This window comes from Nicotiana attenuata, chromosome 6, assembly GCF_001879085.1.
Source record: "Nicotiana attenuata strain UT chromosome 6, NIATTr2, whole genome shotgun sequence".
Classification (NCBI taxonomy): Eukaryota; Viridiplantae; Streptophyta; class Magnoliopsida; order Solanales; family Solanaceae; genus Nicotiana; species Nicotiana attenuata.
Window position 1 is genome coordinate 1,443,024 of NC_031994.1, and position 18,976 is coordinate 1,461,999.

The 18,976-nt window shown below is 40.0% G+C and overlaps 1 protein-coding gene across 2 annotated transcripts; it reads right to left on the bottom strand.

The window, feature by feature from the left end:
• On the bottom strand, positions 1,543–9,804 carry LOC109226462 (eukaryotic translation initiation factor-like). Of its 2 annotated transcripts, none has more exons than XM_019391220.1 (9): positions 9,399–9,804; positions 6,280–6,348; positions 5,904–6,005; positions 5,422–5,640; positions 4,309–4,406; positions 3,856–3,943; positions 3,403–3,753; positions 3,054–3,296; positions 1,543–2,966 (listed from the first exon to the last, which is right to left on the bottom strand). In XM_019391220.1, exons 1-9 carry the CDS (start codon positions 9,537–9,539, stop codon positions 1,953–1,955), a joined length of 2,325 nt encoding a protein of 774 aa, XP_019246765.1. In that variant the 5' UTR covers positions 9,540–9,804; the 3' UTR covers positions 1,543–1,952. The 2 variants fall into 2 exon arrangements, with proteins under 2 accessions (XP_019246765.1, XP_019246763.1); XM_019391218.1 differs by having other exon boundaries at positions 5,422–5,646.

Genomic DNA, 18,976 nt, shown 5'->3' on the forward strand with positions numbered 1-18,976 from the left:
AAGTATTCAAGTCTTCAACAATAATTAATTTCCAACAAGTTATTCGTCAAATCGGTAAACTCATTCCAACTCTTAAGTTTTAATATTATAGTTTTATTTTATTTTATTTTATTTACTTATATTGTTTGATTAATTAAGATGAATTTTTCGTTAAAAAAAATATTTAGTAAAACTAAAGGACAATCCAAGAGTGGTGAATCTAGTGTCCAATCTATTCCTCCTCCATTCCCTGGGCTCCCCTACCCAAACCCCATACCCGTCCTACACCTGCTGCTATTCTTGATAGTGATAATACTTTATTACAATTTACTGAGAGTCAATATTCAGTCAAGCAAGACTTCAACTCAGTGATTATAGAGCGTCTATGAAGGAGAGCTTGGAAAAATCAGTATTTTTCAGAGATTGGATCCATTCGGAACGAAGAAATTTTGGACTTGCTGAATCACAACCAGAGGTAGACGAAGCTTATGAAGAAATGCTTGTTGAACTTGCGGAGGATGCTGCTTCGCCCGGAAGAACAAGCTTCTTTTCCGCCACCACCAACGAAAATCTCTCCGAACCTTGAAGGCTTTATGAAATTTGTAAGAGATACCATGTAAATTAATATGTAACTTGCATTTTGATACATCTTGATTAGTTTCTTTTTCTTCTCAATAGTGGTATTAGCACCTTGTTTTGCTCATTCCATGGGAAGGAGGAAGACTAAGAAAGATATTGTCATGTTTTGTTAATGCTATAATAAAATTGTAACGCATTATTTTGAATATCTCTTTACAATTTTTTTTTGTTTAAATATGAACTAAAAAATTTAGGACACAATTCTATAATATCATTTACAAGGAATTGACTTAGATAAAAAAAATTTTAAAAAAATAGGAAGTATTAGTTGGGCCCACTTAGGCCCACATAGGCTCGGGATCAGCCCACTTAGCCCAGGACCATTAGATCGTGGTCCCAATCCCGGACTGGTTCCTACAAAAAGTCCCACGAAACTTGGGACCACTTAGGACCGGCCCACTAAGCCCATTTAGGACCGAGCCCGGCCCACATTACAGCCCTACTTAAGACAAGTTGTTCAACGTATTACACAAACTATTCGTCAATGATAAAATGGGCATCTGGGCTAATTAACGCATAACACAAAAACCTGATGAATAATGAGCCAACCCCCTACTCTTTTCCTCTTAAATACCATGCTTTGGTCCTTTAAAGAGTACTGTGACATGAACCATCACACGTTGCGCTCTTACCATGAGCTCGATTAGCATATTGGAATGCTTTAACATCAAAGTAAAGTACTAATTCCTTAATTACATCAATTTTGCAACAGCTGAAGCTCAAAACTTGTAAGCAGACAATAATGTAAAGTCTCATTCCAAAGACAACTAGAAAGATGATCCTATCAATGTGTCAACTAAGCAAAGCAAAACATTTTTAAAATTTGTTAACTTGGCATGACTTTAGAACACTGATTTTGATGTACAAGATAACAGAAGAAATCTGCAGATCCAAATACCAGCAATTGCAAATAAACCTATCAAATGAGACAAACTTCTGTTTTCAACTTCTACTTCAGAATGGTGTAAAGATTGGAACAGTTGCATTTATGAACTCACAAGTTTGACAAAACTTAATTTAACAAAGTCAAGAGAAAAAATGATTAAAAAACTAATGGAATACAAAATAGCCGGGCTCCGTAAGCAGCCCCATTGCCTCGTGCAAATATGGCATATAATTTACCATGTCGCAAAATCTTTGTCTAATGAACACACCTTGGGAAAGTATACAACTCATATAAAATCACCTGTTCTTGATCGTTACAGCGATGAAAACTGCAATATAGTTGCTCTACTTCACTGGGCATAAATGGAGAAGGCCATTGCCAGGAAAAGTGAGTTTGAGCATATTCCATCTGCGCAGTTACATCACTCCTCCAAGCAAAGAGTTGAGCTTTACTGGAGCAGATTTTTGCAGGCTTCAATATCAGGTGCCTGTGAATCTAATACTCCTTGACCCGTAGGGCTAGAGGTAATAACTCCGGTGATGGCTACAAACAAGTCCTTCTGGTATAGATCATCTGTTACCTTCTTCAGGATCTCATGCACCAACTTGAAGTCTACCGCCCCTGTCAAAACTAGCTTTGCAACTATCTCCCCGAAATTTGCTGGTGCTTTTGGCAAATCCATTGCAAGATCATCCAACAGAGAAGCAAAGTTCACGCATCCAGTGGCCAAGTCTATAGCAGTAAAAACCTTCTTAGCAAACAAGTATTCAAGAAGTTGTGCAACTGGTTCGACACGGGGAGGGCTTTTGTCCAGTCCAAGTGATATGGTTTCTTTGACAACCTCGGGGTAGAAGTCAGGGGATTTGAGTTCCTCAATGCACTGCAAAGCTTCATCCAAAAGCCGAACATTAAAATATTCCTCCAAAAGAGAAACTGTTTTTCTTTTCAGTTCCTCTGGATTTGACCTTGCAGCTGGAGCCTGAGGTTTCTCAGCAACAGGGGAAACAGTAGTAGCTGGAGACGGCCTAACCGGTTCAGGAACTTGTGATACAGGCTCCATTGCGGAGGCATAGCCTGATGGCCGGACGGGAGGTACACCACTGCCTTGCAAGAGGGCGCTACTCCGGCCACTAATGACGCCACCGCTCCCCTGAGGCAGCTGCCTTGTGTTCAAGGAGGGCGACTTGCCGATCAATGGTGGCTGAACACCTCTTGGCATCGACCGTGACCTTTGAACCTCCCAGTTGTCATTATCCATTCCCGGCATCCCAGGCATCTTCCTTACACCTGGCATTCCTGGCATCATACCACCAGCGCCAGGTCGGTAGCCACCAGCGCCCAAATTTCCTTGAGCACCTGAAGGAATGGCACGAGCATTTCTAATGCTTGCTGTAGCACCAGGACGCAACCCCATAGACTTCTCTGCTTCCGAGTGAATCTCATTGATGGTTTTGGCTTTCACCTGTAAGAAAAGAAGTTAATAATACATCATGAGAAAGAAGTGTAGGACTTCACCAGTCAACTACTACATAAACAAATGGAGTATCACCTCTTCCCGCCTAGGGACCCAGTTATTGGCACGTAAATCCAGCACATCACGCACCATAAACCTTAGTCGTGATGCCAGCTGGGGGTTTGTTGATAATTCCTTCAATCGGTTAAAATAAATATCATTGATGTGCCTTGATTTTTGCTTCTCATCAAGCTGCTTACCGATGGTGTTGAAGAACTGACATATAGCTTCAACGTTCTCTTCTTCCGGACAGCTTTTGGGATCTTGTCCTAATAGTTCCTGTTAACAAGAGATCAGGAAGAAAAAAATTCCCACACAATTGATATGTTGAAGGCATTTAAGAGAGCAGGGAGCAAGAAGAATAAGTTAATATAAAACGATCAACCTGAACGATGTGATGAACAATCTTTTCAGGAACCATCTTCTGCTTCAAAAGCTCCCCAATAAGACGAATATTTCCAAGAGTGCGCAATTTGATCAATCTTTCTTTGTCTTTGCGTTCTGACTCCTGCTCCGGAGCAGTCATTTGTCTCACTTCTTCCCTCAGTTGGTCAGCACCTTCAAATGCCTCTTGGCAATTATTCAAAAGAATTCGCTTAAACGTGATTTCTTTTCCGCCAGGTTCATCAGATGGAAATGGAGGAAGCTTCTCATTGAGATCAGAACACAGCTGTGCATACATCGGGCAAAAGGTGGGTTCCAATACGGCTTTGTCAAATATCAAGGAGATCACACCCTGGAATATAGAGAAGAGAATACACATCAGTTATCCGAGGCATACGAAGGAAAACGAGACAGACAATAGAGAGAAGCATGGGCATCTGAGAGCTAGGAGGACCTTTAGAATGTCGGCACTTGTTATCCCTGAATCTATTAATTGACCTTTGAGAAGATCAAATTTCTCCGGGGTCAACTTGTTGAGTATTCTGCAAGATCAATATAATAGTTACACCAAATCATGAATAGAATTTGCAATACTATGATCAACATCTGAAACCAAGAACGTTGTGAATACTAACACTACGACCAAAGCAATATTGCAACATTTATTTTTAAGTAATAATATTGCAACCTTATTTTATTAGCAGTAAGTAGTTCCACAGGCTAGTGATGGTTTATACAAATATGGTAATGTGGTCTAAGTAGCAACAATATCCTTTGCATCTGAGAAAAGGTCGGAAAGAAGAGCAAAACACAGTTTCCCTACTGTCAAGATGAGGCAAAAAAATAGATACAAATTACAACACGGAACATTGTTAAGAGCATTAGCAAGAGCTTCAAGAAAGATTACCCCTTGACTGTTTTCAACACACGATCTTTGTCAGAAAGTGTGCCCCTTCGGACTGACCATGGCACCTCCGCTTTGATCAGTGTAGGAGCAGGACCTCCCTGGTGCAAAAACAATTGAAGGATTTCGGAGATCAGATGTAAAGAGATAGTTCACCATCAGGCAAAGTTGTGTTGATTTGAACTTCGAAAAGACCATAGAAGAAACCATTGCAAGGAACAAGCTTAACAACAAAAACAACAGAGAGAGACATTATGCAACAGAAAAAGAGATACAGTATCTCTTAGGTTATTCTAATTGATGTTCCAAATATGTCAGTGAGAAAATACAACTACTCCCTCCGTTCACTTTTAATTGTCCACTTTTGACTTTGCACTCCCTTTAAGAAAAAAGTAATGAAGTCTGTATGTTACAAGTTTACCCATAATAATGATAACTTTTTCAAAAGTCTTGAGAAATGATTTGGGAAATGAGTAGTTAATGAGAAGGGTAAAACAGTAAAAAAAATACTTTTGTCTTAATAGTATAGTGGACAAGTAAAAGTGAAAATGTATTTTTAATATAGTGTACAAGTAAAAGTGAACGGGGGAGTATGTACTAGTACACCTATTTATTACATGTAACAAAGTGCAAAGCAGTCCATGCTCCATAAGGAAGTTCCCAGACTACCATGAGCAAGGGATGTGATAATCAAGTCCTCCCTCCGCCCCAATTTATGTGGCAGTATTTTGACTCGGCATGGAGTTTAATAAAAAAGGAAGTCTTTTGAAACTTGTGGTCTAAAATAAACCATAATATTTGTGTGGTTGTAAATTAATCATTAAGGGAAAAGCAGGAATTCTAAAGATAAATTGTTTCTAAATAAGGAAATGTGACATTCTTTTTGGGACTGACTACAAAGGAAAGAGTGCCATATAAATTGGAACGAAGGGAGTATATTATTCTTCATTAGGATGTCTTTTCTTTTGGTGCCGAAGGCTTTTAGGAAGCACGGAAAACTGAACTTGCATTTGGCAGCACAAAAGCAGGAATACATAAACAGAAGTTCTTTAAATCAGTAATAAAGTTCTCCAAAATGCGCAATTTCAGAAAACCTATCGTGAGGAAATGAATTACCCCTTGGTTGGCAGATATGTGAGCTCTTCCAAACTGTGAACTGAGCTGCTCTTGCCGATTATACTGGTTTGCTTCTTGCTGTCTAGAGTCGAATCGGCCACCAAATTCCCTGTTTTCTCGAAGTGCTTCCCATGACCTTTCTTCTATGGGGGCAGATTGTGTTGACCTATTACGCCAGTCACGATTGTCTGGTTCAGAATAACGACCCTGAGACTGAACCTGCACCTATAGAATGATAAATTACATTGGACAATCAGGCAACAGAAAGTGAACACCGCAAGAAAGTGACACAGAAAATATACAACTAGAGAAAAATAACGAATCGGAGCTATTATTTAGCTTGCAAAATTACTAAAAGCACCAAATATTCCTTTTTCCCCCCTTTTGCGGTGAGGAAGGAAGAAATGCCAGCATAATAATCAAAAGAGGGAAAATAGAACTATTTTATATTGAGTCTAATATCAAGTCCAGCAGAAACTCACACTGCTATCCACACGACCTCGAGAGGCATCTTCACCAAACAGTTCAGCTTCAACTTCTTGTTTGATTTGTAGAATAACCTCAGGTAACTGTTGGGTAACCACCTAGAAAACAATAATTACCACAATCAAGGATAAGCATATAAATCATGATATATTCACCATGATATCTTCTTTAATTTCTTTTCTTTTTGGGCAGCTGGAAATGGGAGAGGATCTAAAAGATGGAAAAAGACTCAATTCCCAATAACAATCATCGCCTCAAAATCCATACATATATTAGTAGAAAAGACCAGTTTTGTTTTTTTCCATATTTATTTACAGAAAACTAATGATCAATAAACACCATCATTAAACATTTTTCAAACATAGATATTACCTCCCTCAGTTGCAGGAGCTGATCTCGAGTATACCGAACGTGTCCATGGCTCTCAAAACGATCTCCAGTCTACAATGATGAAGGTGAGTTAGGACAAAGAGAACCCTGAGAATAGGAAGTTCTTAAAATGAATTTCAAGCAAAAAAATAAAATAAAGCATTTTGAACTACCAACACTATTCAACAGACAAAAGGTCCCACTTTGCTTAGTCTTCAGTTCTCTTAATGTTTCTAACTTTCTACCATACACTCCCGTCTAACAATGCAAAAGCCAAGCAGCATATGTACCACTGTATGAATTCACATTCCAAAGAAAAGCATGCTATAAAGTGATGAACCTCAATGACAAAATAGCACCTATGAACAGCATGACTAGCTTTTGCATGGCAAAAGCGAATAAGACTTCCAATGTCAGTAGGGTTCTTTATGGCGGCCTGATAATTCTTAAGTGCCCGCCTAAAGCCTACTAATGATTCTCCGTCCATATTTACAGCAGATACGCAACTAAAGTGAGCTGCTAAGAATTCGGACGTTAACAAGAATGTATAATTGATATATTATGCACGCAAAACTCAACCATTGTACCTATAACTATGTACTTATCTTTCTCCTTCATACTACATGTATTCCTGCACCAAAAGAAGAAACAAAAAGGGGAAAAACCACTATGCACACCAGTGACAAGATAGTATGCATCAAGCACTAGGCTACCACGAGTCCAGGAAATCTAAGTCTTCAATTCAGTCCAGATATCTTTATCAGAAGACGACCCGTACAACAGCATGTCTACCATTAAAAGCATCTGTGTTTTGCTTAGACTTTGATCAGCACAAACCACAGATCTCATCAGAAACCACCCCATTCACCAACTCGTATACCAATACAAACATTCACAACTTTGCTTATAGACTTAACAAACAGTAACACATACAGATTCTTTACAGGATGCCACACAAATGTTCTATAACGGGAACACAAAGAAGCACTCAATCTTTCTATTGAGAAAAACTAAAGTTTTATAGGCATAATCCATCATTAAAATAGAAATATGCCAATCAATGTATTCAAGTCCAACAGCATGCCACTCGATACTCTCTCCCCCCAACCTGAGGGAAACAGAAGTATTCACCAGGCAGCAAACAACAGATATCACCCGTATTGTCAAGCAAAACAAATCAGAAAGAGAGCAAGTAAAAGCCAAGGACTGTATTTGCAGCCAAAGCATACATAATTCCTAAATTCAATCAATCAACTATGCTTCAATCCTGAACTAGTTGGAATCAGAAATATGAATCCCTTATATTTCTAACTTTCTACCATCACCATATAATCACATCTAACAATGCAAAAGCCAAGGAAGAACATGTACCACTATATGAATTTACATTCCAACGAAAAGCATGTTATAAGGTGATGAACCCAAATGGAGAAAGGAGCTCCTATGAATAGCATGACTAGCTTTTGCATGGCCAATAACAAATAGGACTTTCAGTGTTAGTAGGGTTCTTTATGGGCAGTCTGATAACTCTTAGGTGCCCACCTAAAGCCTACTGATGATTCTCCGTCCATATTTACAGCAGATACACACAACTAAAGTGAGCTGCCAAGAATCAGGACGTTTAAAAGAATGTATAATTGAACGATTATGCACACAGACACTTCTATTGTAGCTATAACTATATGGTTATCTTTCACACTTTTTTGCTTATAGACTTTAATCACCACAAACCAGAGACTTTAACAGAAAACCGTCCAATTCACCAACACGTGTACCAATACAAACGTTCGCAACTTTACTTATAGACTCAACAAACACATACATGTTCTTGCATACGATGCCACACAATTTTATACAGCATAATAAGAAAAATTCGGCTTTTTTCATGAAAAGAAAAGAAACTGATTTTTATAGACATAATTGGATAATGCATCAGAGTTATGGAAATATGTCAATCCATGTATTCAAGTCTAAAGCATGTAACTTGCTACTCTATCCCCCCAACCTGAGGGAAAGCATTCAGCAGGAAGCAAATAACAGATATCACCAATATTGTCAAGCCAAAAGATCAAATATGCAAACAAAGCTATGCATACATAATTCTCATTTTCAATCAATCAATGAATCAAATATGCCTCAATCCTCAGCTAGTTGGGGTCAGCTATATGAAACCCCCCCCCCACCCCCCCCAAGTATCTATTCCACTAAGTTCAGGTCCATTTCATTCCAACACTTAATTACTCGTCTACTAAAACAAATTAAGGGTTCTCTATTGCAGAATCACAAGCTACATAGGAAAAGATAAGATTTTTCACATGGGAAATAACATAACAGCAGCAAAAGGTAATCAACACATTCAATAAACAAATAAAAATGCTAGAAATATCAAGAAAAAGCATAACCACAAAGTAAAAAGACATCCTAATATCAATCAACAAACCACTCAACTATGCTCCAATCCTGAACAAGTTAGGGTTGGCCATATGAATCCTCGGTATTTTTCCACCCTATACAAGTCCATGTCATCCCAACACTCAATAATTAGGGGTTAAAGCAGAATCACCAGCTACATAGGAAAAGATTACATTTTTCACAAGGGAAATACCAAAATCGTAATAAAAGGTAAATCACCACATTGAATGAACAAACAAAAAAGTATAAAATACCAAGTAAAAGCACATCCATAAAGTGAAAAAAAAAATCCTAATTTCAATCAACTATGCTTCAATCCTGAACTAGCTGGGGTTGGACATATGAATCGACAGTATTTATTCCACAATATTCAGGCCCATTTCATTTCAACCCTCAATAATTTCTCTTGAAATCACAAGTTACATAGGAAAAGATTAGAAATTTTTACATGGGAAATAGCCAAACAACAATAAAAGGTAAATCACACATTCAATAAGCAAATAAAAAAGCTAAAGAAACCATAGAAAAAGCAGACCCACAAAGCAAAAACACAAGTTTCATTGGAAAGGACAAAAATTTCTAAAAAATAGCATTAAAAGGCAAATCAACACATCAAAAAAACAAATAAAAACAGCAAAATAAAACCAAGAAAAAGCAAACCCACAAAGTAAAAAGATCTATAGATCTGAAAAATAGAAAAAAGATTCAACCTTGAAAGAACCAACATGTGGTCGAAGAAGATCAGAATTGGTAGTAGATGAGGTTTCAAAGCGAGGGCCCACAAGCACTCTGCTTCTGTTACCACCACCACCACCTGGTCTCAAACTTATCACCGTCTGATCAGCCTGCATACCTCAATTCTCCACCGTCCGATTAATTCGAACACACAAAAAACAAAAACTAGCAAATCTGAAAGAAAACGAATCGAGAAATAGTGATAGATACAGATGTATGTGTATCTATCTATCTAAATAAAGATAGAGATATAAAGATTAGATTTTTGGAGAGAGAGAAAGTGAATTTTTTTAGAGAGAGAGAGAGAGAGAGATTGTTTTTTTTTTCCTCTCTCTACTGAGGAAGAGGAGTGGGGAAGGGAAAGAGAGGCGTTTGTGAAGAGGGAGAGGAAGGGAAAAAAAACCCTTTTGGGATAGGTTTGGTATTACAAGATTTGTTCTATGGGTATTTTGGGTATTATATTGTTTTTATTAAACCTTTTTATTATAGTAAGTGAGATATTTACTATAATTGCACTATACAAATAGACACCCCTTTTTGTTTTGGTTTCTCATTTAACTAGTATCGTACCCGCGCGTTGCGCGAAAAATATTAAATATTATTTTTTATAAGAAAATATTACTTGAAAAATATGATAGAAACAGAGAAGTATTCAAATACTATTAGTTGTTGAACATATAAATGCATTAGATATTCATACATTGAAGTCATAAGAAAACACACATATCCACTATAAAGATGCTATTAAGGAAGATAATGAAACTTTTGATTATCGGTCATCTTCAGATTCTAAGACATATATATTACCTCTGTAAGAAAGGCAATATTTGGTACACATTAACAAAGTTCATTTTAAATGCAAAGGACAAAATACTCTTTTGACCTGGTATCAAAGCATCAAGCATTGAGGGACTAAATCTTTGATTGTTAGTTATTAAAAGCAGAATAAGATACATGTTAACACAATATATCACATGTTTTGAGAGGTGCGACTAAGCCTACAATTATTTTAATGCTTCATCATCATCGTCGCTCAAGAAATTGAAAAACAATATTGAGGGAATATTTTACTTCACATGAGATAAGCTCCAAGATTATTAACTTAATACCACTTGCCACAACATGAGGTCCTTAACCTTTTAGAACTTTTGAAAAAATTAATTGTAACTGCTCAATGCACATTTCAGAATGACAATCTGAAATGGCAGATTGTGGCCACTTAAACTTCTCTTACATTTGAAAAGAAGTCACCTCATTCCAAGAGTTGAAGAGAATAAACCTTGAGTACACATAAATTTTTGAATTCTTCTTTGCACCTCTATGTGTCCGTGGAATTCATACAATATCATCTCCTAATGAACCTGGACGTTGGAGAAGGATTCATCATGAATGTACTTGATTGTCTTGCACTTGGTGATTGAGAAGACAAATTTTTGCTCCATGTGAGGAATAATATGTTTAGACGCTAGATCTTGGATGAATTTCTCCATCTACTCAATCCAACACATATGTAAATAATCACTTACATCAAGGAGAAAGATGTTAATAACCAGCTATCCTACGAAAGTACCTCAAAGTTCAGTCATATAAGGTTCAGGAACAAATACCCCATCCTAGTCATTTGAGCAAAGGAAGCAGCGTAACTGGTTGCCATGTGAAATATCAAATTTTTGTCGGATAGAAGAATATAAATTTTATTTACTTCATCTAATAGACAAAGATAATAAATCTAATAAATATCATGTGAAAAAGATAAACTCAGGAAGATTATCTTACAAAAGCAACCCACAAATTTTCATGTTCTCTAGACACATTCTTAGAGGAGTTGATACACAGAACAACAATTAGCACTAAATGTATTCCCCATCTCTGCCAAGATTTTGGTTGCTCTTAAATAATCAAATTTGCGTTCGTGGAATCCCTACAGTATCATCTACTAATGAACATGGACGTTGAAGAAGAATTCATCGTGAACCTGGATGATTGTCTTGCGTTTGGTGGTAGTATTCACCAGGTATTGCTGCCATCTGAATACATTCAAAAGCTTATTCGATTTGGAGAAGCAAATGATAGAGTAAGGGAGCCGACCATATCTGATATGTGCAGAAATTATATTTTGAAAAAAAAAACGGATATTATTAAATATGAAGATTCACTATAGGTAAATTATACCAATTGCTAAAGTTTGTTCAAAATTAGAGTTATGAAGAACAGTTTATGAAGACTTTGAGTAGAGCAACTTCCTAGACCCTTTAGGCTATGGGAACCAAGAAATATCATATCAGTCTTACCAAGTACTTCAGCATTACTGAACAAAATGTTAATCTCGTGCATTTTTTTGTGCCGATGCTCTGAAGGTGCCCAGCAGGTTCAATAGGTTCTACCTCTATGCACTCGTGAACTTTTGACATCTCTTGAAAACGGCATAGCAAGAATGACGACATTGTCTGCATCGTTGTCACTGACTAACAAACATGTTACCTATAAGTTTGCTTTATTCACTTGTGTTTTCTGCCTATTACATCTAACGTTCACTGTCAAGCGCCTAAAATCTTTAATTAAGGTTGGATCGTGAAGCTACAACTACGAAACTAAATAAACAAATATAACTTCCAGAGTTCACTACACCGAGATATAATATTTAAATGAAATATGTACGCTGCTCTTTAATCCTATGCATGATGGTAGAATCTACAAATATATCTATCAAGTGAGGACCGAAAAATTATTGATATTTTTTTTTATTGTTGCTGATGTTAGCTTATGACTGCCATGTCTTCTAAAGAGTTCCATTAATTGTTGTACAACATATGTAGTAAAAAGCATGTATAAGGTGAATTGCACAAACAAATACAACATTTATACCCTTACAAACCTAGATTTAAACTTAATAGATTGCGGCAAAGTAGAATTTATCCATAGTCTGGAAGCATACCAACAGCTACGCACCGAGTAGTTACCTATGTATAAAAAAAAATTTGAAATTATAAAATTTTCTGAAACTAAATTTCAAACGTAGATGTAAAATATGTAAACCTCAAAAAATTTGATCTTTCATAAGTAGGTAAAACAACAATCAAAGGTTCATCTATAGATCCATTTAAGTGAGGTTGAATTTCATCCACAAGTTCATCCCATAAGGTTGTCGAAATCCTGTTCCTCCTATATGTTTCAAGGTAATTGTTCATAAAAAAAAGTTATATATATATATATATACATATATATATATATATATATATATATATATATATATATATATATATATATATATAGTATAGTTTGTATTTGTGAATGACTTACTACTCATCTTCGAGTTCAACATTCATAAAGACACTTTTGTTATCTCCTTGCTTGTAGGTATGAACAGCTTCATAGATCACAACCTAACCAATCACATCTACAAATATAAAAGTTAGTTGCAAAGTTTACAACTAATATTAAAATAAAATGAAAGTGAAGAATTACCGGATAATTCTGCCTGATCCACATGATATTGATTCGTTAGCTTATCAAAAGGACAAAGGTTAAAGATTATCATATGAAATGAAGAACCAATTGTTACTTCAACAACTGAGCTCTATGTAAATGTCAGCCTCAAATTATATGTCATAGTCTTTAATTCAAGTTATTTGGCCCGACAACAAAGAAGTTCATGCGATATAAGGCGAGTTCTTGTATCTTGGTCCTAAAGAACTTAATTACATACTTTCCTATTGAGGCATGTATAAGATCACCCTAGAAAGGTACATTCATTATTAGGATGTATCATATTGCTATGTGAGACAGCCATATATAACATTTGTAACGACCCGACCGGTCGTTTTGAGAATTAACGCCCCGATCCCCTGTTAACTGCTTCTCCCATGTCTTTTTCTGCTATTGTGATTTGCCGGGATGATACATTGTGAGTTTCGGAGTGTTTTGGGACACTTAGTCCCTAAATGAGAGCTTAAGTCTTAGAATTTGGACTGTAGTCAGAATGGTAAGAAGATGGCTCCGGAATGGAGTTCTGTCCATGTTAGCTCCGTTGGGTGATTTTGGGCTTATGGGCGTGTCCGGATTGTGTTTTTGAGGTCTGTAGCTCATTTAGGCTTGAAATAGCGAAAGTCGAATTTTTGAAGTTTTGTGCCGATAGTGGAAATTTATATATCGGGGTCGGAATCTAATTCCAGAAGTTGGAGTAGGTCCGTAGTGCTGAATATGACTTGTGTGCAAAATTTGAGGTCAATGGGCATAGTTTCGTCGGGTTCGGCATCGGTTGCAGAATTTTGAAATATCAAGTTCATTAAGTTTGGATTGGAGGGTGATTCGTGATTTTAGCATTGTTTGATGTGATTTGAAGGCTCGACTAACTACGTATGGTGTTTTAGGATTGGTTGGTATGTTTGGTTGAGGTCCCGGGGGCCTCGGGTGTGTTTCGGGTGCTTAACGGATTGGTTTGGGATTTATGCCTTTGCTTAAGTTGGATGCACCTATTGTTTTCGCACCTGCAGATATTGGGCCGCAGGTGCGGTGCCGCTGAAGCGGTTAAGGAGCCGCAGAAGCGGATATGGACCTTGGTAGCTGAGACCGCAGGTGCGACTGGGGATCGCAGAAGCGGGTTCGCGGATGTGGCCCCAGCCCAGTTAAGTGGCTTTCACACCTGCGATGATTCTTCCGCAGGTGGGGGATCGCAGATGCGGTCCTATGAGCGCAGAAGCAGAAATCGCTGGGAAGAAAACGGGATTTCAAGGGTTTGAAGTATCCCGGGAGATCCCCTATACATTTACGTTTGGGACTACAGGACAGTATCCCGGGAGATCCCCTGTTGCTATCTCTGTGTACTGAGTTGTGGTTTTTCTGTGATTTCATTTTGTTGACTGTTAGTATTTAATCTTACTACGATATTTCTTACCGTTTTACTTTATTATATATATAAACCAGTAGGGCTCGAACCTGATCTCGTCACTACTTGACCGAGGTTAGGCTTGGCACTTACTGGGTACCGCTGCGGTGTACGCATGCCCTTTCCTACACATATTTTTCGTGTGCAGATCCAAGATCATCGTACCAGCCTCATCACTAGTTGCAGTCGTTGCTGCCTGTTGGAGACTTCAAGGTACATCTACCCGCGCCCGCAGATCCTCGGAGTCCCCCTCTATCCTCTTATGTTCATTTCTCTTTCTTTCTATAGAGATGATGTATAGAACAGCTAGAACATTTTAGTAGCTTGTGACTTGCGAGTTTCCGGGTTTTTTGAATTATTTGTTACATTTTTTGAGGTGTTGATTGTATATGCTGAGTGGAGTTTAGTTGCTTAATGGATAGTTTTGTTGCCAATAGTTAATATTCATACTTTTGATTTCATTTCTGCAATGTGTTAGGCTTACCTAGTCGTAGAGACTAGGTGCCGTCACGATAGTTCACGGAGGGAGGAATTGGGGCGTGACAAGTTGGTATCGGAGCTCTAGCTTCATAGTAGTCGTGAGTCACAAGCTGGTTTATTAGAGTCTCGCGGATCGGTACGGAGACGTCTGTACTTATCTTCGAGAGGCTATGGAATTGTTAGGAAAATTCCACTTCATTTGATTCCTTGTCGTGCGAGATTATTAACTTCGAAATTCTAAACTTTTGTCTTCTATTCTCTCACAGATGGTAAGGACACGTGCTATCGGAGATGACTAGGCACCCGCGCCCCTGCTATAGCCGCCAGAGGCCGGGGCCAGGGTAGATGCCGAGAACGCACACGTGGTGCAGCCAGAGCACCCACGCGAGCTGCTACAGAGGAGCCACCAGCAGCTCCAGCCGGAGCCCAAGCGCCTGATACGCCTACTACTACTACTCCAGCTCTCCAAGAGACCCTTGCACAGTTCATGAGCATGTACATCACTTTAGCTCAGGCAGGGTTGATTCCCCTTGCTGCAGCCACATCTCAGGCCGGGGCAGGAGCACAGACTCCCGCTGCCCGCACCCTTGAGCAGCGAGTTCAGGTTGATCAGATCCCAGAGGTTATACCGGTACCGCCTGTAGCCCCAGTTCAGCCCGAGGTAGGGCAGCTGCTTCAGAGGAGGAGAAACTTGAGAGGTACAAGAAGTACGATCCTCCTACATTCAGTGGTCTAGTATCAGAGGATGCTCAGGGATTTCTAGAGGAGTGTCACCGTATCCGGAGTGTCACCGTATCCTCCGCACTATGGGCATAACAGAGTCGAGTGGGGTTTCTTTCACTGCCTTCCAACTTCGAGGGGCAGCCTATCAGTGGTGGCGTACTTTTGAGTTGGACAGTCCGGCTGAGGCAGTTTCACTTACATGTACCCAGTTCTCGGATATGTTTTTGAGGGACTATGTCCCTCAGAGCCTCAGGGACACATGGTGCACAGAGTTTGAGCATTTGCGCCAGGGTACTATGACTGTTTCGGAGTATGCTGTCCATTTTAGTGATTTGGCTAGACATGCACCGGCCTTGGTTTCTACAGTTCGTGAGAGAGTTCGCTGGTTTATTGAGGGGCTCATTCCCAGCATCAGGTCTAGCATGGCCCGGGAGCTAGAGGTGGATATCGCCTATCAGCAGGTGGTGAGTATTACTGGGAGAGTAGAGGGCATGCTTGCTCGGGATAGGGAGGAGAGAGAGGCCAAGAGGTCTCGAGAATCGGGCCATTATTCTAGTGCCCGTGCCCTAGCTACAGTTCGTCATAGTAGGGGTTATGTGATTCGCCCAATTCATTCAGCTCTTCTAGCAGCAGTGGTATTCCAGCTCCTCCTAGACCTCAGGAGCCTTATTATGCACCTCTAGTATCTAGTGCGCCTCCTGCACGGGTGCTTTCAGTAGTCAGTCCAGCAGACCTGGCTCGAGCTAGTCACACCGCCATGCCCTCCTAGAGCTTGTTTTGAGTGTGGCGACACACGCCATATGGTGAGGGATTACCTTAGACTTAGGAGGGGTGCACCTCCACAGACTTCTCAGCCACAGCGTGCCCCACAGGGTTCCCAGGCTATGATCACAGCACCAGCTGCCACCCCACCTGCCCGGCCAGCTAGAGGTGGAGGTCGGGGAGATAGAGGCCGCCCTAGAGGGGGAGGCCAGCCAGATACTATGTCCTTCCTGCCCGTATAGAGGTTGTTGCCTCCGATTCTGTCATTACAAGTATTGTTCTGATCTGTCATAGAGATGCATCGGTTCTATTCGATCTAGGCTCCACTTATTCCTATGTGTCCTCTTATTTTGCCCCGCATTTAGGCGTATCTCGGGATTCATTGAGTTCCCCTGTTTATGTTTCTACTCCAGTGGAAGATTCTCTTGTTGTGGACCGCATTTATCGGTCCTGTTTGATTGATCTTAGTAGTTTTGAGACCAGAGCCAATTTATTATTGCTCAGCATGGTAGATTTTGATGTTATCTTGGACATGGACTGGTTGTCGCCCCATTATGCTATTCTTGATTGTCACGCCAAGACCGTGAGGCTGGCTATGCCAGGTTTACCGCGATTTGAGTGGATGGGTAATTTAGATTACACTCCTAGTAGAGTTATTTCATTTCTTAAAGCTCAACGAATGGTTGCGAAGGGGTATGATGCGTACCTAGATTATGTGAGAGATGTCAGTATGATATCCCTACAGTTGATTCAGTCCTAGTAGTGCGGGATTTTTCCCTGATGTGTTTCCAGCTGATCTTCCTGGCATGCCGCCCGACAGAGATATTGATTTTGGCATTGATTTGTTGCCATGCACTCAGCCCATCTCTATTCCTACTTATCGTATGGCTCTTCCTGAGTTGAAGGAGTTGAAGGAACAGTTATAGGAATTACTTGATAAGGGCTTTATTCGGCCCATTGTTACCTTGGGGTGCTCCTGTCTTATTTGTGAAGAAAAAGGATGGTTCTATGCGTATGTGCATTGATTATCACCAATTGAACAAAGTTATAGTGAAGAACCGATATCCTTTGCCTCGTATTGATGACCTGTTTGATCAGTTACAGGGTGCTCGAGTGTTTTCTAAGATTGACTTGCGTTCAGGTTATCATCAGTTGAAGATTCGTGAGCTGATTCTAGAGAAGGCCCACAATTCGCGGTATTTCATCCATCCGGGTGCCGCAAAGATGTACCAGGATTTGAAGCAGCACTATTGGTGGAGGAGGATGAAGAAAGATATAGTTGGGTTTGTAGCCCGGTGCCTCAATTGTCAGCAGGTGAAATATGAGCATCAGAGATCGGGTGGCTTGCTTGAGTAGAAAGAGATTCCGGAGTGGAAGTGGGAGCGGATCACCATGGATTTTGTAGTTGGACTCCCATGGACTTTGAAGAAGTTCGATGCTATTTGGGTGATTGTGGATCGGCTGACCAAGTCTGCGCACTTCATTCATGTGTGTACTATCTATTCTTCAGAGCGGTTAGCTGAGATTTATATCCGAGAGATTGTTCGCCTACATGGTATCCCAGTTTCCATCATTTCAAATAGAGGTACTCAGTTTATATCACGGTTCTGGAGAGCCGTACAGCATGAGTTGGGTACTCGGGTGGAGTTGAGCACAACATTTCACCCCTAGTCGGACGGACAGTCCGGGCGCATTATTCAGATTCTTGAGGATATGCTCCGTGCGTGCGTGATGGAGTTTGGAGATTCTTGGGATCAGTTCTTGCCACTTGTAGAGTTTGCCTACAACAATATTATCAGTCCAGCATTCAGATGGCATCGTATGAGGCTCTGTATGGTAGGCGGTGTAGGTTCCCAGTGGGTTGGTTCGAGCCGGGCGAGACTATATTATTGGGCACAGACTTGGTTCAGGACGCTTTGGAGAAGGTTAAGGTAATTCATGATAGACTTCGCACAGCCCAATCCAGACAGAAGAGTTATGCAGACCGGAAGGTTCGTGATGTTTCATTTATGGTGAGAGAGCGGGTCTTGCTTCGGGTTTCGCCTATGAAGGGCGTTATGAGATTTGGAAAGAGGGGCAAGTTGAGCCCAAGGTTTATTGGCCCCTTTGAGGTGTTGCGGCGTGTTGGGGAGGTTGCTTATGAGCTTGCCTTACCTCCCAGCTTGGCAGGAGTTCATTCGGTATTTTATGTTTCGATGCTCTGGAGGTATCACGGCGATTCGTCTCACGTGTTAGATTTCAGTTCAGTCCAGCCGGACAAGGATCTATCTTATGTTGAGGAGCTAGTGGCTATATTGGACAGGCATGTTCGAAAGTTGAGGTCAAAGAGCATTGCATCAGTAAAGGCGGGGTCAGCCGGTTGAGGAGGCGACTTGGGAGACCGAGCAGGATATGCGCAGCCATTATCCTCATCTATTCACCACTTCAGGTATGTCTCTATGCTCGTTCGAGGACGAACGAATGTTTTAAAAGGGGGAGGATGTAACGACCCGGCCGGTCATTTTGAAAATTAATGCCCCGATCCCCTAAATGCTTCTCCCGTGTCTTTTTCTGCTATTGTGATTTGTCGGGATGATTCATTGTGTGTTTCAGAGTGTTTTGGGACACTTAGCCCCTAAATGAGAGCTTAAGTCTTAGAATTTGGACCGTAGTCGGAACAGTGTAAAGACGGCTCCATAATTGAATTTCGTCGATTTTGTTAGC

What these genes read in the sequence shown, in the direction of transcription:
- LOC109226462 (XM_019391218.1), bottom strand. Translation starts at nt 9,539, where the DNA reads ATGCAGGCTGATCAGACGGTGATAAGTTTGAGACCAGGTGGTGGTGGT. An exon ending in AGCTCCTGCAACTGAGGGAG is followed by an intron (nt 6,006 to 6,279) that starts GTAATATCTATG and finishes ATTGTTTTCTAG; the next exon opens with GTGGTTACCCAACAGTTACC. An exon ending in GGGTCCCTAGGCGGGAAGAG is followed by an intron (nt 2,967 to 3,053) that starts GTGATACTCCAT and finishes CTTTTCTTACAG; the next exon opens with GTGAAAGCCAAAACCATCAA.